The sequence below is a fragment of the Watersipora subatra genome, chromosome 7, assembly GCF_963576615.1.
Source record: "Watersipora subatra chromosome 7, tzWatSuba1.1, whole genome shotgun sequence".
NCBI lineage: Eukaryota > Metazoa > Bryozoa > Gymnolaemata > Cheilostomatida > Watersiporidae > Watersipora > Watersipora subatra.
The window spans coordinates 29314334-29335182 of NC_088714.1; the positions used below are offsets into that span (position 1 = coordinate 29314334).

General features: G+C 35.2%; 1 protein-coding gene across 1 annotated transcript in view; it reads left to right on the forward strand.

The window, feature by feature from the left end:
• The window catches only part of LOC137399679 (calcium-independent protein kinase C-like), a 52446-nt gene extending 31624 nt beyond the window's left edge, over window positions 1–20822 (forward strand). The window contains exons 9-20 of the mRNA XM_068085865.1: window positions 5224–5350; window positions 8474–8598; window positions 9911–9937; window positions 11226–11334; window positions 11685–11782; window positions 12115–12288; window positions 13505–13659; window positions 14369–14510; window positions 16232–16420; window positions 16988–17134; window positions 17741–17890; window positions 19945–20822. Coding sequence (XP_067941966.1) covers window positions 5224–5350; window positions 8474–8598; window positions 9911–9937; window positions 11226–11334; window positions 11685–11782; window positions 12115–12288; window positions 13505–13659; window positions 14369–14510; window positions 16232–16420; window positions 16988–17134; window positions 17741–17890; window positions 19945–19989 — 1488 coding nt within the window. The 3' untranslated portion in view covers window positions 19990–20822. The remainder of the gene's footprint in view (window positions 1–5223; window positions 5351–8473; window positions 8599–9910; window positions 9938–11225; window positions 11335–11684; window positions 11783–12114; window positions 12289–13504; window positions 13660–14368; window positions 14511–16231; window positions 16421–16987; window positions 17135–17740; window positions 17891–19944) is intronic.
• The last annotated feature ends 27 nt before the right edge of the window (window positions 20823–20849 follow it).

Sequence of the window (20849 nt, forward strand, 5' to 3'; positions counted from 1 at the left end):
AACATTAAGACAATTCTCCTTACATGGTGTTCCAGTAGTGGGTTGTGCTCTTTGATTCTTTCTCGAATGGCACCTATAACAATGGTAATGCACATGCTGTTGGTATATGAAGTGCTAATACTACTGTAATGACCAAACGTCTTGCTGGTTCACTTCAAGTGAGCACCCATCCATTATCCTAATATATCCGTTTCAAATTTTATTTGGTATACGTTGTTCATGTTAGGCATATGTGGTCAGAGTATACTGTGACAGCGCTTTATATGCGCAGGTAAAGGTTTGGCTTCTTTCATACAGTCAAACCTCTACTCAGAAGGGCTTTTAACCTACTACAAGTTTTTCAATGATTTCAAATTCTAGCAAATACTTCACTCTATTAGAACTAGTTTCCAACATAGGACTTGCAATGTTTCTGGTATCATCAGTTTGTTAAATGTTGTGAGACTCTAGGTGAAAACCATAAATATAGCGTCACATTTTTGAGGTAGCAAGGTATATGCTACAAAGATAGAATATTGTATATGTCAAAAATAGAGTAAAACGAAAATACATATACAGTCAAACTTGGATAACTCGGCCACGGATATTTCGAACACATTGTTAACTCGAACGGATTGTTTGGTCCGTTCATGCGCAATGATAAATTGCTTGAGATAACTCAAACTTAACATCATTAACTCGAACTGTTTTTTTGCCGAGGGAACAAACTTTGGTTGATATTTATGTAAATTCCTTCGGATTAAAACAAACTTTGGTTTGTTTCAATCCGAAGGAATTTACATTAGTCGCGGAGCTACGACTAATTTAGATATTTTTCTATCAGCTGAGATTTGTTTGTAGTTTCAGGTGATGTGACTGCCAGGATGTTTTAAGATTAAAATTGGCAAAATTGATCTCTGTTTAAACGCTCAGAAAAAAAGATGAGTCTTATTCTCTGAGTGTTTTAACGGCGATCAAGTTTTGCCAATTTTAATCTGAAAATCTCATGGCATTACATCACCTAAAACAACAAACAAATCTCAAGTGACAGAAAACTATCTATACTTCCTGATAAATAATTTTGAAACTTTACATGAGAGGCTCTATGACTTGCAACAAGCAATCTATGATTTTGCTTTATACATAGTTTGTATATGTACATGTTGTATCTTCTGTTAAATACATGCACTTGTGACAGTGCTCTGATAACTTGAACGCTCTGATAACTCGAACACTTTCACTCGGTCCCATGAAGTTCGAGTTATCCATGTTTGACTGTATATATATATTATAAGTGTGGTGTCTGTCTGTCTGTTTTTCCGAAGCCAGAGTTAGAGGTTTAGTTAAAAGATTGATTTCAATGAGACTCCAGTTCGTGACATTCAGATTGGTAGACTGACACTCTGACAAGTTGGTACGCTTTGTACGATTTCATTAATATATGTATGTATATTTGTATATGTATTTATATATATTTGTATATGTGTTTACCCTAGGACACTTATATTTCGCTAGTGTTTAGTTTCGTGAGTAGTATACAGAGTAAAATTTCGCTGCAACTTAATTTCGCAGCTCTGAGGGGTACGAAAATATAGTGATGTGAAAATAAATGCAGTGTAACAAACATAATTAGGTTCCTCAGGTTCGGTTCACCGGTAAAAAATTTTTTTTCAATTTGGGACTAGTTTGTAATTGTGAACCGCAGGTAGAATTGTGTGGCCGAAATCGATAATGCAATTTGATCACTCGCTGCCATTTGTTTCTTGGACTATCAATGAACGAAGTTATTTAATTCCGCATTTTCGCTCGTTCGTTATGATAGTTTAGTTTCGCACATGAAACTTTCGCGGGAGGATGACACCGCGAAAACACGAAAGTTAGATGAGGTGAATACATAGTGTCCTAGGGTATATATATTTGTATACGTATTTATATATATTTGTATATGTATTTATATATATTTGTATATGTATTTATATATATTTGTATATGTATTTGTATATATAACTAATTAGGGACTAAGCGGATTTTAACATTGGTATTATGTTATTGTTAAAAGTTATTGTATTGTTTACTTTGGTTGTGAAATAGCTTATGGTGTATTCTTATAGAAATATTTGCCACAACGTGTGGTGATTTTAATATTCAAAACAGGTCTTAGTAAACTAGCTTAGTATTTAGATGTTTAACTGTATTATTTCTCAATTCAGCAACCTTTTAAAAACATTTCGTAACTGGACTGGTTGGAGTTGTTTGCCTTCATCAGTTGCGTATAGTATTGCCGGTAATGTTGCTTCTGTGTTTCTCGGTCATGTGATTGTAGTTCATGTACATGGCCTTTTGTAATGCGAACAGACAGATTTATATGAGATACAAGTGAATGTATTTTTGCTCTTTACTCCCCTATGGAGCTCGTGCTGACTCGTATTTGTGATTGTGGATTATTGCAGCAACCGCAATTATTTCCTAATAACTATGATATTTTTTCACATGCTAACACAAATATGCTTCAAAGGCCTGGCTACGCACGCACAGGCAGATAAAGTGTGTCTTTTACTTTGCTGATGCTCTGTCGATGTGTCGCTTTCAAATAAACATTTTGGTCTACTTCGGTAGGGATCAGAACAAGACATCAGTGATTCACTGTTATATAATGCTACAACTATTTCAATTCAATTTTATTCATTTCATTTGTAAGTTAGTTGCATCCAAAATTGGCTTCACACGAACAACTATTCATTCGTATATGGGCAAAGGTATTGTTGTAATATGTGTACAATTATCCTGATGTACTTTCAATAATGGTGCTAAAATTCTAGTCATGGCCTTCACACGTCTGAGGCCAATTCTCATTGGTCTATTTATTTATTTATCAACATGACAGCATTAGTGTGCCTAGCAACAACCAATGTCTATTAGCGTTTTAACTACTATCAAGTTTTGTCGATTTTAATCTTGAAACATTTCTATCACCTCAAACACAAAAATACAGTCGCAAATAATAAAAAAACTACTGATACTTTGTGGTAAAACCTATTAAAATTTTATGTAAGTTCCTCTATAACAGAGCCAAGTTTCTGCTTTAAAGTTAGAGCAAATATATATATATAATACTGGTCACGATCCCGGTAAGTGGGGTGAAGCTGCATATATTATAATAGCATTATAGTGATAGCAAGTTAGTGAACTCGATGCCACAAGTATTTGTCGTGTTTTGAAAAGTTACAATTATGTAAACCAATCAAGTATGCTCTTTCAAAATTTGAACTCGGTTTAGTGATGGAAGCTTAAAACATTACAAATTTGCCTCGCAAAGCCACTGCTATAAAAACCGGAAAATATTACGGGACGGCGTCAGGCGAGTCTAATCATTGTTTTTCATTGCCTTCGCTTGATAATAAAGACATAGAAATACTTTCGAAGAATACATGGGCAGCGTACCAGTTGCAGAATCTTCTGATGAAGATGAAAGTTTAGAAGTAGATAATTTCTCATGTTCAATTGGTTCAATTGATGCCGAAGATTACTATGAAGCAATAATTACAAGGCTAGAAGAGCAGGAAGCCATTAGAGTAGAGACTGCATTAGGAAACTTCATTCATGAAAGTAACTTCAACAAGATAATCGAGAAGCCGACCTTCTAAACCGCTCTCTTCGTAGTATTGTTCTTGCAAATTGGGTCTCGGAGGATCTAAGTGTACTACGTGATTCAAAAATTATGAAATAAGTCACTGCAGGTATTCTTGCTCTGAACTATCCAGCACTGAGTTGGATATTATCATTGATTTGGATTTGATATTATGTATGGATCATCACAAATTGAAAGCTTCCCATTACCTATGTAGATTTAGCATTAAGTTTTATTGTATTTCCTTCAAACTAGTATGTATTTTTATACTATGTTTTACCATATACATGTACAGTGCAATAATAAATCAAATTTTTTAGCAGTCAATAACTTTGGTTATCAACCTTTAGTTGGTATTATACATGGACATGAAAGAATTAAAATTTTTCATTATAAACGTATAGGTTCAGCGTAAGTTTTGCTCCCAAGACCTATATATTTGTAGGGTTAGGGCTGAATTTAGAGATGGTTGCTATGGTGATTCTAACATTAATCAAATAATTACATCACTTAAAACTTCCAGCGCTATTTTCTCAATGTCGCGTTTCAGCCGATTTTAAAAGATATATATGTAAACTTTTGACTATAAAACCAGTTCTAACAAAAATAGAAATAAATCTTTTCGCTGTAAAGTTCCTAGGATTTCCTCTGTTTAGCTGAGCAACTGTCTAGATTTTAATAATTTTTGACTTGATCCCGTTTTCTGATATCATGGCCCACATACTGTAGCATATATTACGTCTAAAACATAAACGTACGTATCATATACTTATTACTCACTGAAGCTGCTCAAGAACTTTAAAATTTAGAAAGTTATAAATTAATGAATCTGTGCAGTCCTTGTTGAGTAGATTACTCATGTTTAGCAATCACCAATGATTTTATTTACAAAATACCGTAACTTCTATTCTTAATACTTTATTTGTCACACCTCTGAGAGTGACCATATAATCTTGTCAAAACTTATGTATAGTATTTGCAATGTATTTAAAATAGTAAGGTGTGAAAAGGTAATGAAAATTATTACTTGTGATAAAATGCGTCTGTGCGGCAGCGGTTGTTTTTATGGAGGCCAGTCTTCTAGTTAATTTTCCCTATTAGTCTATCTTAATTTAATTGACTATTATTACATATAAACTATGTTTTTATAAATAAGTAATTAAATTAGCATAGATTTACGTAAAGCCTTTGTTTTAATTTTATGATAAAAACATTCAGTATGCATTGTTTTCTTTTCAGCACCAGAACAAATTAACAAAATAGAGAGTGTTCGTGCACAAATGTTTACTGTTATTACATGAAAACTTTTACACAAGTAGTACATATGAAGTATTTCATTTGCGTGTCATATGGGGGTGATTACCTCTAGTCTAGAGTAGAATATTGTATCAAATTATATACTGTATTTTAGAAAGTTGATATGAAAAGTCCATTACAAGTGGAGGTTTAATTGTACATTGTTATTAATCTGCCAGTCACACATGGTTGCTATCTCTCCTTTCTCATATACTGACCTGAGACCATAAATCATTGTCAGGCATAGGCTCCTCTTTCAGCCCTCTGTCAACAGCCCTCTGTTGCTCTCTATTCAGAGCATTATTCTGTCTGTATTGTAGAGGAAGCAGAGGTTCAACATAAACGTCCCCCACAGATTTTGTGCTCACTCATATAAACGGTTCACATTTTGTGACCACTGCGGAAGCCTCCTCTATGGTCTCATTAGACAAGGGCTTCAGTGCGAATGTAAGCCAACCCTCTTTTCTCTCTCTCTTCTTTTTATGCGATTGCTATTATTAATTGCTAAATTCGCGTAAAATAAACTGGTGACATTGTGCATTAGTCAGATTCACAAATAAAGGGCTCATCAAAGTAGCGCCAAGGTAAAAACTCAATTTCCATTTCAACCAAAGTTTTGTGAAGTCGAAGGAATGTTATCATGCTCAGTACTATTATTTGGTTGCTGAAATTCAATTAAATAATTGCTTACGAAACCTAATACACATAGAACTAATGTTTTTGAAATTGTTAATTAGAAAAACTAGCCAAATATGCGTATTCCAAAAGTTAGGAATTGAAAATTAAACATTCGTTGTTCTACAGTCATGATGATTGTCTAGACTTGCATGTCAACCACAGCTGTTACTGACACATCACTGTACAATGAACAAGAAGTATATATATACACATGTACTTGCACTAATACACATCTCATTAAATGAGTTATGACAGCAGCAGAGTTGGGTTACTGAGGAAGACAACTTTATTCTGATCAAAAGTTATTTATAATGTGATATCCAATGTTTGCCATGCCCATGTGCTGGCATCATTGTTGCTGTTATAGTATAAAGTTAACTTGCTACCGTGTAACTGATGAACCAGCTATGACACCTTTTTATGTTTTTATATCCAATGTGTTTAATATGACTTAGTTTTTACTATAAAAACAAACTTTTCTGTCAAAATATTCATTGGCCCTCAAACCTATTGGTCCAGTGTCATCAAACCTATTGGTCCAGTGTCATCAAACCTATTGGTCCAGTGTCATCAAACCTATTGGTCCAGTGTCATCAAACCTATTGGTCCAGTGTCATCAAACCTATTGGTCCAGTGTCATCAAATTTAATTCTTAATGTATGCATTACCAAGGAATTTCAGCATGTTTTTTCAGTAATATTATTTCCTTATTGCTAGGTTTCAAAAACTGACACTTGATTATTTTAGTTCCATGTTTATCAAACTGGTTTTGATATTTATAGAAAGCATTCGCAGATTTGTCAATGTTTACTTTACTATATATAGTGAAATAGCCATCTTTGTTTAATTTTGCGGAATTAAATAGGTTATAAGTAGAGTAAACATTCGAATATACTATCGCGTGATAGACAGACACGAGGAGGCAAATCCGAGGTGTTAGCGTAAAACTAATTATGAAGAAGCTATCAATGCATACCCATTTTGTAATTTTAATATTATATTTCCATTTTCAAATTTTTTCCTAGTTAAAGCTAGATAGATAAGAAACAGCAGTTTGTTAATAAATCTGGTATCCTTTTTAGTAGAGACGCGCTTCATCCATTATTATCTAGTAAAAGGAAAAATAGTTTGAATTCTTTAGCATAAATTAGCATGAGTTCTTTATCACTGGTGACCTACATAGATCTATCAAAGGCAACTTTACTCAGCTTTGTACTCAACAATACCTTTCTCTGTCCTAAAAAGCCTCGGATCTATGATTAATTAATAAATGTAGCTGATGGTTGGCAGCCTCCCCAACAGTGCCCTATAAATAGATATGAACTATCGCCAGTGCCAAAATGTTACTTTTATACTTGCTATATATAACATTGAACTAGGCAGGCTATATCTAGAATTCCTCGGCCTTTGGCTTGGCATGCTTTGCTGATAGCCTTTGCAAGCAATTCTGCTAGTTTGTGTTGTTTCAATGGTTTCAAAGGTGTCACGCATGAAACCTTCTTGCTCATCCACTTGATGAATGTCTGGGACTAATATGTGTTTAACACTAACAACTGGTTTGTGCTCATTTTTCTTCGAGTACTTTCCTAGACTGACTAATAATTCATAGTTGATATATTTGAAGAAAAACTGTGGTAAGATGCTCACACCTCGCGCTTCGCTGCACGAGTGTTCATTCACATTATGTTTAACTAATAGCCTCACTGTTGAGTCTTCTCTATCCCTCATCAAAGTTATATTTAATATTCCAGTATTCAAAAGCGGAAAGCTAGCTTAGACCAGCCAATTCTGGTATAATTTGTTCCATCAGTGACTAGATATATGTTTTAGCACATGCTGCAAAGGTTTCTACTAATTGGGCAATGTTTATTTCTCACCATCTACTGCTATTGTCATTGCAATACAACTCAGTTGTGAATCGTCTTCTCTCATTGACCTGACAATTTGTAATAATGCAAATTTGTGTTGATTGCATTTTGATGATGTGATTGCATATTTTGAAAACTATAAACATTCACATCATGGGACTTAGCAAGCTTCTTTTTAGTTCTTAGTAAAGAAATACTGACCCATTTTTGTGCTATAGAAGAGCCTAGCAGCACTGTGTTGGTAATTATTAAATTTATGATGTTATGTTGTGATAAATTCTAATGCAGTAATGATACAGTCAAATCATGACATGCGATGTTAATCCTCTCCGATATTGTTTTCATAAGTCAAATAAATAGTTTTGTTGAGCTTCGTGGTATTTTGTTCAATTCATTTTCTAGCTCGAAAACAATGGAAAAATAATCAAAGTAATCACGTTTAGCGTCCAAACAAATTAAAAGATTAAATAAAATTATGTAAAAAAGTAAATGTGAAAGCCAGAGTTATGTCAGAACATTTTACTTAAGTGATAATCAGTAACAAGATGTTTAGGAAAAAATGCAAGCTTGGCAATACTGTGGTTCTGCTAGACTTGTACTAGATGTTGCTTATATTAAATTATCTTATATATTTTAGTAGTTTCATTTTTTATTTTTACTTTTTATCAGCTTCACTTATGAAACTGTAACAGTTCACTGAATTTTCCATCTGTGTATGTTGGAAATGACAAATATTCACTATAGTTTTACATTATCTGTCCAAAAAATTAATTTGGGGAGTCAAGGCTTCAGCGTCGTAGTATAAAAAAAGTAATGGTTCCTCAGAGGGATTTGCTTCCCTTGTAAATACTTGCTGAGACATGACAAGACAATTCTTATTTGTCATAAAAAATTGTACATTCTAAAATTGTTATAGTAAAAATGGTTTTGGTTGGTTAGCAGAGTGTCTCCCCTTATTCATTCATCGTTTGTCCAGGTTTGAAGTTTGTTTGATTGTCATTAATTTAATCTCTGTTTCTTCCAGCATGCAAGATGAATGTACATCATCGGTGCCATAAGAATGTGCCTAATAACTGCGGTCTGAACACAAAGGACATGGCCGCCATTTTAAAGGAAATAGGATTCACAACTAGTCCCGGTCGGAAAAAGGTAAGTTGGTATTACACAAATGATCATCCTGCTTGGCATTTCAGCAATAGAACATTCTTGATAAAATATGCAGGTTCTCATCACTGTGTTATATAATATATAATACAGTACTAGATTGGTTAAGGCTGGTTCACACTATATCGCTGGATGTCGGAGTTGCTCTCTCAACAATTATTCGTCCACCGTGTTCACTGTGAACCTATTACATTGTTGAGGCAACGTGATACATTGGATCAATTGGATAACATCAGAGATGACTATAATAAAATTGGAATCAACTCGATTAACAGTTCAACCTGTAAATAATTGAATACATCATCAATAAAGAGCACCATTTTAGTATTGCACACGAAATACTGCAATTTAGTTAAATGTAGACAATTGTCACACTCAAGTCTTCAGCCAGACATCCCCTCAGAGTTGTCCTCTCCGTGTACATTCATCGACTATGTTCACTGTAAACCTATGGCATCATTAAGGCGATGCTGATATTACGACAAAGACTGCTGCTGTCAAACCTCCAATAGTTTGCTGAGCATTTGCTACAACCTGTGCAATCTGCACCACTTCAGTGATTGTAATTGGCTGAGGCAGACTGCTTGATCCATGTTTTCATATATAACAGTTGCTGCGGGACTAACATTTCATCATTTCAGCAACCACATTTTGTAATGAGAACACAGAGCCGTTGGCTATTTGCTGATGCAAAAGTTATTGGGCTTGCTGTAGTGTAAATATTGTTATCACAGATGAACACCGATGTATTCTGTGAATTACGCAGACGTACAGTGGTATAGTGTGAGCTAACCTTTTGTACTGGTCTCTACAACTAGATACTGTTACTTACCCACCTTTGTCAACTCAGATATTATTGATTTTTTTTTATACATATTGGATTGAGGCTTGTTCTATTTTGTTATCTCACTCTTATTTAAAACATGATATTTTGATAAAACAGCTCATGTCAGAGTACATTATGACGTTTTGGAAAAATTATCATAGCTGGTTTAAACATGTTGTTTCTAAAACAAGACATGTTTAAATACATTATATTTCCGAAAATATCTCATAACTGGTTTGAATGTGATACGTTTATAAAAACCTATTTTCAATCTTATATATTTGTGCTTGATAGAGTTTTGCCATTGCAAAAAGAACATAAATATTTCACAAAATTCATATAGATTTTGTTGCTGTCATCCCAATCATTGCTGTTAAGTGGAAGCACTGTTTTTACTTCTCCAAACAAATAATATGCTTTTGTAAATATAAAATATGAAAGCTTTTGTATTATATTCTTTTTATCGAACAGCCATTGGCAGCCCTCAAGTCTCAGCAGGTAACTCTATTTTGGTACTTCTATTGGTTGATGGTGATTTGTTATGATTTATTTGGCTTATTTTGCTTCCTCCTTGGTTATGTATCATCTTGCTACAGTAGACACATGCATGGCAGTACATCGGTGAGTCACATAGAAGCATACTCGTAGTGCTGCCTGCGTCCCGCTTGATTGCGAAGTTAATAATCGCTGACCTCTCTACATGTAGCTTGCTAACTGCGGGATCGGTGCAAATGCAAATGTAGAAGCAATGCGTGTCTTGGACATATTTCTGCTCAATTTTCAAAAAGCCTAATCTAAAACCGAGCTTCCTATAAGCGATGCCATTTGAATATTCTTGTGAGTATGTGGAAGGTTCCTAGGCCTTCTCACTTACCTGCTCATAAATATGAAATTGATTGACGTTAAATAGACTACGTATTCCACTGCTACACGAATCAAAATGTCTAAACTTCACTTTACGAAGGGAGGTAAAGACCATATTCCTTTACATCGTGTATAAGTACAGTGATGATTGGAATTATGGGATCGCTTAAAATATACACATTAGTGATTAGTTAATGGTTTGTTAAGTATTTATTAGGTGAATTATGGCAATATGTGCATCAGTAGTAAGCTGAGGATGTTCTACTCACAAACAGTATTAAATAGCCGCTGATCTTTGTCATTTAGCCTGGTTTTGTCATAATGTGATATCTGCACATTATAACAAAAAATCCATTAAAACTTAAGTTTATAACCGTCAGCAGAATTGGTCAAATTGAATATGGTTTTTGAACAAAGGCATCCGTGTAACTATTATGGAACTTAATTGGCGGCCTCTGGAGTATTAGTAGCATCTTAGTATTTAGTTGGTCAGCCCATATTGTCAACCACAGAGTAGGATGAGAAGGTTGCTCATTAAATATTATATTTGTTGATAGTACTTTTGGTGGCAGACACAGTGTCTACAAAACTTGCTTCTCAAATTTGTACGGTATGTATAGTCTAAGATAATAAAGAAAGTGTGTTTACACCATAAATGATTAAAAAACATGAAAAAAATTACCAAGTGGGCCCACAATTGCGATCACCCCTGTAAAGCTGTCACCACATCTATGTACACTTACACTTAGGGGTTTGTGCGCTACATCTATATGTACCTAGTGGTTTTCATGTTGGTGTGACAACTATTAATTCCATATGTGTGTCTCTTTGTCACAACCCCCAGCTGCACCACATTCTTCGTTATCTTAATGTCATTGACTGTAACTAGGCTAGTCGAATGATGGTTCTGATGTTTTTGCAGGCCTCGTTTAGTGACTCAACCTCTTCTACTTCCACTATATCTACTAATCTATCTTCGTCCAAGTCCATTGACGCAAACAGTCCGACATCCAACTCGGTCGGTTTACCTGGTGAGTTTTGTTCTTCCATTCTACTTAGTTTGGGCGATACAGACAGCTTTCAATTGGAAAGGTTCTGGCATTGTTGTAGTATAACAATGAAGCTTAGAGGTTTTATGACTATGAATGTTTTTATTTTAATTTACACCGCTTTTAAATCAATGCCAGATTTTGAGGATAGTATCTTGTTAACAAGAATTAAGTCATGCTCTTGAGTAGATATAAGTGAGTCATGTTTTTGAGAATATATAAGTGAGTCATGTTTTTGAGTATAGATAAGTGAGTCATGCTTTTAAATATATATATAACTCAGCCTACTTATGGCTGCCTTGCAAATCTATTGCATTCTTTCAAACCTACAGGCATCAACAATGGCCGGGCTTTCAGGCAAGATGAAAACTCTAACAAACTGCATGAATACCACTTTCTCAAAGTCCTAGGCAAAGGCAGCTTTGGAAAGGTATTTTCATTACTGTTACATTGCTTCAGTTGCTGGGGTGACATGATCGTTGAGAAGACATCTAGAAGTATTACCTTTTACTTTTGTCGGTGGTCTGCGTATCATTTTATTACCAAAGTTGTGCGTCTGCTGTCCTCCCAAGTCTTTTAGACTTCTCAGTTTACATCTGACAGGACTAGCTTGCTAAGGAATGTAATCTTGCAACCGTTCAGCTTTTACAAGGGATGACAATTAACTGGATGTTTGAACTAATTTGTATGTGATGGGTTGTAAAATTGTGATATACTCTTTAGTACAGTACACTTGCAACCATTTGTGTTCCAACTTTACAGGTGATGCTGGCAGAGAAGAAATCTACTGGCGAAATCTTTGCAATCAAGATATTAAAGAAAGATGTCATCACCCGAGATGATGATGTGGAGTGCACTATGACAGAAAAGCGAATACTTGCTCTGTCGGCTAGACATCCTTTTTTAACCGGACTCAGCTGCACCTTTCAGACAAATGTAATCTTTGCTTATTCTTTATCAGCTCGTGTCACCCAAGTAGAAATCAGGTGCAACGACAGGCTTTAACAAATATATGCTGTTTCATCATGTAAGGAAAAATTGGAGTGGGCAGAGTTAGCTGGGTATTCATTTGCTAATTTCTGTATCTCGTATTCTGTAAGACAATGAACAAGCTATATAGATAGGTGAAGATTAGCGGTTCCACTGTCAGATAGTCTTTGAATGAGAAAATTGGCCAGATCGTGTAACATTCTGTGTTATTTTTACAACGATTGTTGATGTATATTTGGTCATTTTAGCTTTCATTGTCAAATGAATGGCAAAGTCAGCCAATCATAGTACACGATGAACAAATAATAAGGAGTTGTTTCCTCGTTACCACAATCTCGCTGCTCATGTGTGACTGTCGTTATAAATTACGTCTGCACATTAGTGAGTTTACAGTTTCAAATAGTTTTTGACAAAAAAGTTATGTCTGTAAACAGCAAACTGCTGAACGTTATCTGCAATATCTCCGTTCTATTTTGGAGCAATTTATCATAATCAATTAACTAATAACAATGTAGTGATCGTTTTTCTCTGGTCACACAATTTTCTATTAATACTGCTATTCTTTGACCATTTTGACTTGTTAATGATTTCTCTTTTTAATGGAAAATAGACTACCAATGGCTGCCTGTCCTATAATGAATTTTATTTGTTGATGTCAATGGTGGTAAATTGTGCAATATAAAGCACTGGTCTACCTAGGTGAAAAACATGGCAACTCTCATTCCTGTTTTAGAAAGATTTAGGATTTTAAAAATTCCATCTCTGAATTGTCTAGAGGACATTTGAACTACAGACGAAATACCTAATTGAGGCTTGAAGTTGTACAATCTCAATTTTTCCCATTCACGCTTTTGTTAAAAACAAAATTACCTGTATAGCTACTAGGATTACTTAGTGTAAAAACTGTAAATAGTTGACAGAGTAACATGAACTGTTTTAAGAATTACCATCTCCAGCACTCTTATGTATTTAAGTTGTGGAGTAGTTCAGGCTTTACATGCCTTGCATGCTTTTTGATCAGGAGTTCAGCTTTCTGTATGTTAAGCTTGCAAATTTCCAACAAACAGCAAGACACTGTGTAGCGATTAGCTTATGTCAACTACGGAAGCTGTTGTTTCTTCTATGCTCTAAGGAGAGATATGTTTATATCCTTTCTGTTCAGGACCGGCTGTATTTTGTGATGGAGTATGTGAATGGAGGTGATCTCATGTACCACATACAATATCAGCAGAAGTTCAGTGAAGTTAGGTCTCGATTCTATGCTGCAGAAGTCACTTTGGCGCTAATGTTTTTACATAAACATGGAATTATATACAGGTGAGTAGGTGTTTTACAGATAGCTGGTCTGATAGCAATTGTATAGCGATCAAAGAATGATAGGTACAGTTTTCATCTCACATATATTACTACAATCTTTTGGAACAACTTATGCTCCTTTTTACATTTCAAGCTGTGGCTACAGTCTTCTTTAAAATGCGTAACCATAGCGCGATGACGACATCTGCTGTGACTAAACGCAAAGATGCAGATCAATGCTGTTCACAAATACCACAATCAATGAAGAAGTTATACTGAATTGTATAAAGCATTATCAATGCTTTCAAAGTTTTGTTGTTCAATTCTCATTCACGAAACAAAAAACACCATTTTCTAATGCATATATTGCAAATATTATAGAATATGTTGCGACTCGTGAGTGAATGTCAAAAGACCGCATTTTTAGCCAGAAAAGAATAAAATGGAACCAGGATTGATTTTAAGAGGATGTATTTCCTCTGGTAGATTAGATATGTAGATGAGTGCTTCACTGACAAAGTATACCTGTCAGTGCACTTGAGCTTGCTCTCAAGTGTTAACTACACAAATAATGCGTTTGCTCAGTTTCGTAGCCACAGTTTTGCTGTTTTAATATCATTAAATTTCTGTGCTTATGTTGGCCTCGATGTACAGTACGATGTACAGAACAGTATTTGTTTTCCATTTCTGACCTTTCGCATCTTCATTGATCTCTTCGTGTCTCATACAGAGATTTAAAGCTAGACAATATTTTGTTGGATGCTGAGGGACACATAAAGGTTGCAGACTTTGGAATGTGCAAAGAAGGAATGCTGGAGCCTGACCAGCTCACGAGCACATTCTGCGGCACACCGGACTATATTGCACCCGAGGTGCGTAGTTTCTCGTTAATATGTGCTTGTTTTGGGTTGTTTGAAGTTGAAATTTTATTTCCATAATACTCTAAGGGTCTACGAGCTCATGGTATGCCCAAAATCCGATTCATTAGCATGCTATAACTCGTTGAAAGAGGTGCTTTGAGGAAATAGGTTAGCCCGCATGTTATTGATGTACTGTGCATCCAAAATCACCGCATTCTCTATTTGGAACTGATTTACTGTGAAGATAGGATAATTGCTTAAAGGTTGACTTGTAACAAAATTCATATTACAGTTATTTGGTATCAAAAGATTCACTATGTCTTACTCTGTTGGGATGTAGGTGCCAAATATGTGGGAATGTGATTACAAGCTCAGAAACGAAAAACTGCCGTAGGTTGGAATCTGTTTATTTCTCTGACGTAGTCATTACATTTGATAATTGTCTTGTCACTTGATGTTTTCACGTGAGTTGAAAGGCCAATAAAAAGCTCAATATAAAACTTATCGTAGTACTAGTTTATGACAAACACTTTGGGTTTTACCGAAGACCCCGTATCAAATATAGATGCTCGCTACTTTACAGTTTTTTTTCGGTTTGATGTAATCGTCAAGTCGTAATCTGATCATGTGACCCAATACTTCGCAAGTAATTTCTGCAGCACTTTCCGATTATCACAGGTGACCAACAGGCTCGTCTTGATTATCAGACAATGATATGTACTCCTTCGAAGTAAGGTTAAAAAATTAAACGAATTTTTACGGTAAGTTATAAGATATCACTGCTAAAAGTGACAGCATTACAATGACAATAAAACAGACTCGTAAGAACAATAGACATGGTTTTATTGAATGCGTGAAGTATATTTGTGAAAATATTTTGACGAATGAGGTTGCATGAAAGTGTAAACAGAAACCATCTTGTAACAACTACGTCCCATTTCAGCCATTTTGTAAAGAGAATCCAAACTACGGCGGTTTCGTGTAGCTGCGATTAACTGTTCGGTTTTTAGCTTTTAAGAGCTTGTAATCACATTCCCACATATTTTGCACCTACAACACAGCAGAGCAAGACATGGTGAATCTTTGATACCAAATAACTGTAATGTGAATTTTGTTGCAAGTCAACCTTTAACATGGAAATATTTGAACAAATTTTGTTCATGAAATTGTTGATTTTTTATTGCTGGTTAGATAGATTATGTTGGCATGGTCTTGTCACTAAAACTGTTATGCCATTGATTGTTAGTTAAGTTTCAATTTATTTAGTGATTGTGGCGTAGAGAGAATGTTTGGTTTGCGCTGATCCTGCCTGAAACGAAATTTGACGTCTTCATTTGATGCACTTTGTTATTTGTTGCCATTTTTGGTTATTCCTCTCGACTGGAGATTGGAACAAGCTCAGATCGTTCATTATTTGCTCTAATAATAATAGCCTGTGTTCCAATGCTTTTACCCGACATGAACTTTTCCTGGAAAGTTAATGTATATGTTTCTAGGATTTAAACTTTGAAAGTTGGTTTGTCATTTAGAATACATTCTTGAAAAGAGATATGTCATCTTGTAGGTTGTCCTCTATGAGTGCACCAGAATGTTATAGTTGCCCACTCACTGAAAAAAGTTTCACGTCACAGATTTCCGTCACTCGTATTTGCTAATATGTATTTTATTTGTTAATGGCTCTTTTTACTTACCAGTATGTGTCGATTTTTGAGTGTTCATGTCTCTTTAACCAGATTCTACAAGACTTGCCATATAATGAGTCTGTGGACTGGTGGGCACTAGGTGTCCTCATGTATGAAATGCTCGCTGGGCAACCCCCATTTGAGGCAGATAATGAGGAGGATCTTTTTGAGAATATACAGCATGATGACATTCTATACCCTGTGTGGCTAAGTAAAGATGCCATCTCCATGCTCAGTGGGGTGAGTCTGCTCATTATGCTGACTCTCGCTCAAATGCCAACCGGTTACATCTCCTGTCATGAATTTTAGCAAGACTTTACTTCTCATTCTTTGTGTTATGTTTTGTAGCGGTGCTAAAATTTAAAATCCTGAAAAATTTTCAAAGTCGCGTATTACATTTACAGGCATAGCTAAATTATATCCTTGTTAGTAACTTTGTCTTGGCTCCTATGTGCACCCCAGTTGCTACACACAGCTCTCCCTTCCTGTAGGCAGCAACACATTGCAGTTTCAGCCAAATGTAGATGTGTAGATGATGTAGATGTAATGTAGATATGTAGATGATTGAATCTAAATATTTTATTTCTATATATGTATTATGTGCATGTTGTAGAAGGTATACAAGCTGCATTTTAGTGATTATACAGTTGCTAACACTATAATAATGCTATACGATTCATTTCTGTCTTTGCTGTTTAGGCGTACACCGGGATGGGCAGTTTTAGGACTAAGTAAAAATTTTCAACAATTTTTTGAGACGACATTTTATATGTTATTACATATCGTATCAGTATGGTATTTTAATAGTTCATGACGAAGAATCCTGCCCGACGACTTGGCTGCGTAGCAGGTGTCAAAGCTCGGGCTGTGCTGGAGCACCCATTCTTTCATGAAAAAATAGACTGGGTAGCACTGGAAAGGCGAGAAATTAAACCCCCTTTTAGACCAAAAATAGTAAGTGATACACCCTTACTCATCTATATTTGTATATCTCAGAAGTTTGTGTAATTTCTGTACAGTTGCTGTGTTGTGGTGCTCCGCTCATTGTGAATTTTTCAATAATTAAACGGGCTGAATTTTAATATTGATAGTGTAATACGATTTCTATTTATAATCCTTCGAGTCAAAGTTGCAGCCTAAAGTATATAGTTCTAAAGTTGCTTTTGCATCAATTTGCAAGACATGAAAAACTATTATAAGTGTTTAACAAAACTTCTATAAAGAATTCCTGTCGCATTAATCAGACATTTGCCTTTCAATTAAATTCAAATCTTTTTTACTCTTTAAATGTTATGATTCCACTAGCAGCGTATCAACAAAACAGTCGTTGGTTCAAAGCTGCAATTGCTATACTCTCACTCTAACAGTTAGTCTGGGGTAAAATGCACAAAATACAGATTAATACTATACATCAGCACCCACACTTCCCAAGCCAACTCATGAATGTTATCGGAGAAAGTTGTGCAGCATTTACTAGTGAAATCAATTGAATATATTCAGCTTGGATAAACTATTCAAGCTCACAAATCAATGTAAATTAATGGTCGACTGTGTTTATAGAAATCTAAAGTTGATGCAGACAATTTTGATGAAGAGTTCACAAGAGAAAAGCCAGTTCTCACCCCTGCAGACCCTGGCTCGCTGCTCGGAATCAATCAAGAAGACTTCACTGGCTTTTCATATGTGAATCCTGATTTTGGAAAATGGACGGTTAGTGCTTTGGGCTATTATAACAAGTGGTCAATAATTACCCATTCTTAATTCATGGGGACTTTTGATGTGCTTGCCATCAATTTCAATTCTCAACAAAAATTGAGCTCTCCACCAATTGTAAAAAATGGTAGGATATTTGTAGCATAGGTGAGCGTAGTAATGACCCTGATGGACCTCTTATTCAGTCTGACACTGTTTTACTGTGAGTGAGTAGATCTTTAACGTTCAATGTAGTTATAGTTTTCCATTTAATTATGACTTTCTTAGATTACTCGAACGTGAAAAGGATTGGTTTGCTCATTAAAAGCTACATGAAATTGGAGGATTCGGATGCATGTGTCTTATTTAATACGTATGCATATACAGCCTGAGGTATTTTCTTACATTTCTCAAGATATGGTGCAATGTTTATTGCTCTTATCAAATAGTGAACCAGTTTATATCTTGAAGCATTTGGCTTTCTCTAAAGTGTGAGAAAAACTTCTAAAATTACCGAATTCGGGTTTTATGATGACATCTTTGAATTAAGCAATGCGTAAATAGTGAAAGTAATGCAACTGTGTGGATCGAGTAACAAAATGCCTTTGGCAACTAATCGGTGGATCACTGTGTGATGTCAGGCATTCTACACAGTCATGCCTAGCTTCCCTTGTTTATTCAATGTCCCTCGTGCTATTGGTGGTCTTTTTTGAGATGGTGCGTTTATGTATTTAGTTATTATTGATACAGTAATACTTCAACTTATGAGTGCTCCAACGTACGAGAAACTTGAGATACGAGCCAGTTTTCAAGCAAGTTTTAGCACTAACATACGAGCTATGTTTGAGATACGAGCACTTGAGTTAGTTGCCAAGTATGCCGGATGTGTTTTATGAGAACAGCATCACTCTGTATTTTTCAACTGCTCAGGTTATACTTTTGTAACATGTTTTTTGTGCGCGATTTTCAGTGCAGAAATATGCGAATTAAAAGTACTGTGCGTAGACCGAAAGTTTGCCAGTAAAATGAAAGATAATGCAAAGAAAAAGCAAATGATAACAATTGATATTAAACGGAAAATTATTGAAAAATATGCGAAATGTGTATGCGTGATTGAGCTAGCTCAGCAATATGACAGAAATACATCCAAATTATCAAACAGAAGGATTATATTCAGGGCATTTAGTTCGCAAAATGACTAACCATAGTTTCTAAACGGCGCAGCGATCTTTATGACCGCTGGTGGCATTGGATAAACAATTGGCCGATGACAACGTAACTGAAACGATGCTATGTGAAAGGGCCGGTGCTATCTATCAAAACTATAAAATAGACATTTGGACAAGTTGGCTAGTGGTCGTGCATTAACCCTTTGTGACGACACCTGTGTTCGTCCTAATCGCAACATGTTGAAAGGGCGACAAAGGCAAACGTCCTTAGGTTTATCTTAAAACGGCCAACTAGTCGTGAAAGCGAAACAAAGGAAATGTTAGCTAACCAACAAAAAACTTCAAACTATGAACGCCGAAGAAATTTTAATTACGTTAAGTTAAAAATGAAAGTTTGCTTTTAGGTTTGCTGATAAAATCCAAATTTATCAAAACAACTGTTGTAATGAAGGATAACTTATATCTCCCTCCCTGGCAAATGCTAGCGTTAGCTGCTATTGTATGTATTTAATTTTACATTTTAATTAATCCCAATTCCTTGCATTATTTTTTATTTGTTGCTTTTTGAAAGCATGTGGTAAGTTAAGACAATAACCAACATGTTCTTTCCGTTACAATATCTTGTTTTGAGTGTTTTATTTGCATTTTTATTGTATGGAAACCAATCAATATATATTTAATTGTTCTATATATAAATAAATTGCACCAACATGCGAGTAAATTGACATACATGCTCAGTCTCGGAACGCATTAAGCTCGTAAGTCGAAGTATGACTGTAGTTGGTTTAGTATTTCAGATCTACCATATAATAGGCTTATCTCTCTTGAGCATACCCATATTCTTTAAGTAGCGCGACAAGCCCGTGGGAATGGAGTCGCTGATTACTGTTACTGAAATTTTAGGTGCCCCTAGTGCAAGTTAGAGATGATCTTTCATCAAAAAACTGAAGGTGCTGGAATACTATTGCTATTTGTCTCGAGACTGTCAATCAACACTGGGCTTTGTTAGTTCAAATTCAATCAAGCAATAAGTTGAGTCGGTCAGTTTTCAGGTGGCTCCATAGCTTGAGGGCTTCATATTTATTGCCTTGCCTGGCTCATGAAGGCGGCAATTCAGTTTAATTATATTCACAAATTGTTTTGTGATAGTTAATTTGCATTGTACATTCTTTTTTCTCATCCCCTTTGGTGAATCAAGTGCAATAAGGAGAGATTTTGTTTGTGTTTTTATATTTATATGATTCTCCGGTTTCGTGTGTATTTTGCTATTTCTGTTTTAACTCATCTGGTGGCTTGAGTTGCCCTTCTTTATCTTGGGAACGTAGACAGCCTCTCCAACTATTCTTCATATATGGCATTTTAGGGCAGCATTTGAACTGTAGTGATTTATATTACACTTTCAAGTATAGTCCAAGTCTGTTCTATTGCACAACACTATTAATATCATGAATTTTTTAGATCTACCTACCTATTCAATTTCTAGGTCTTGCTCTATATTTCTTTAGCATTTTATGTGAAGTGTGTCACTGCTCCATTTTTCATATACATATTGAGCTGTACTTGTCTTATTTCATCGTTCTGTTCTGTATCTACCCATTTCAGGGTATCTTTATTTTTTGTATATTTATATTGTCTTTTTGTTTTAAAATTTTTATATCGTTTTTGCCTAATTTGACTATTGTACTCAAATGACTGGTATTTTCTTACTTTCAATGTTCTGTGCATTTATGTAGCAATGTATGCCATATTTCATGAGATAAAACAGTTTTCATTCGCCTGAATTCAACGCTATCAATGGTTTAGATCGC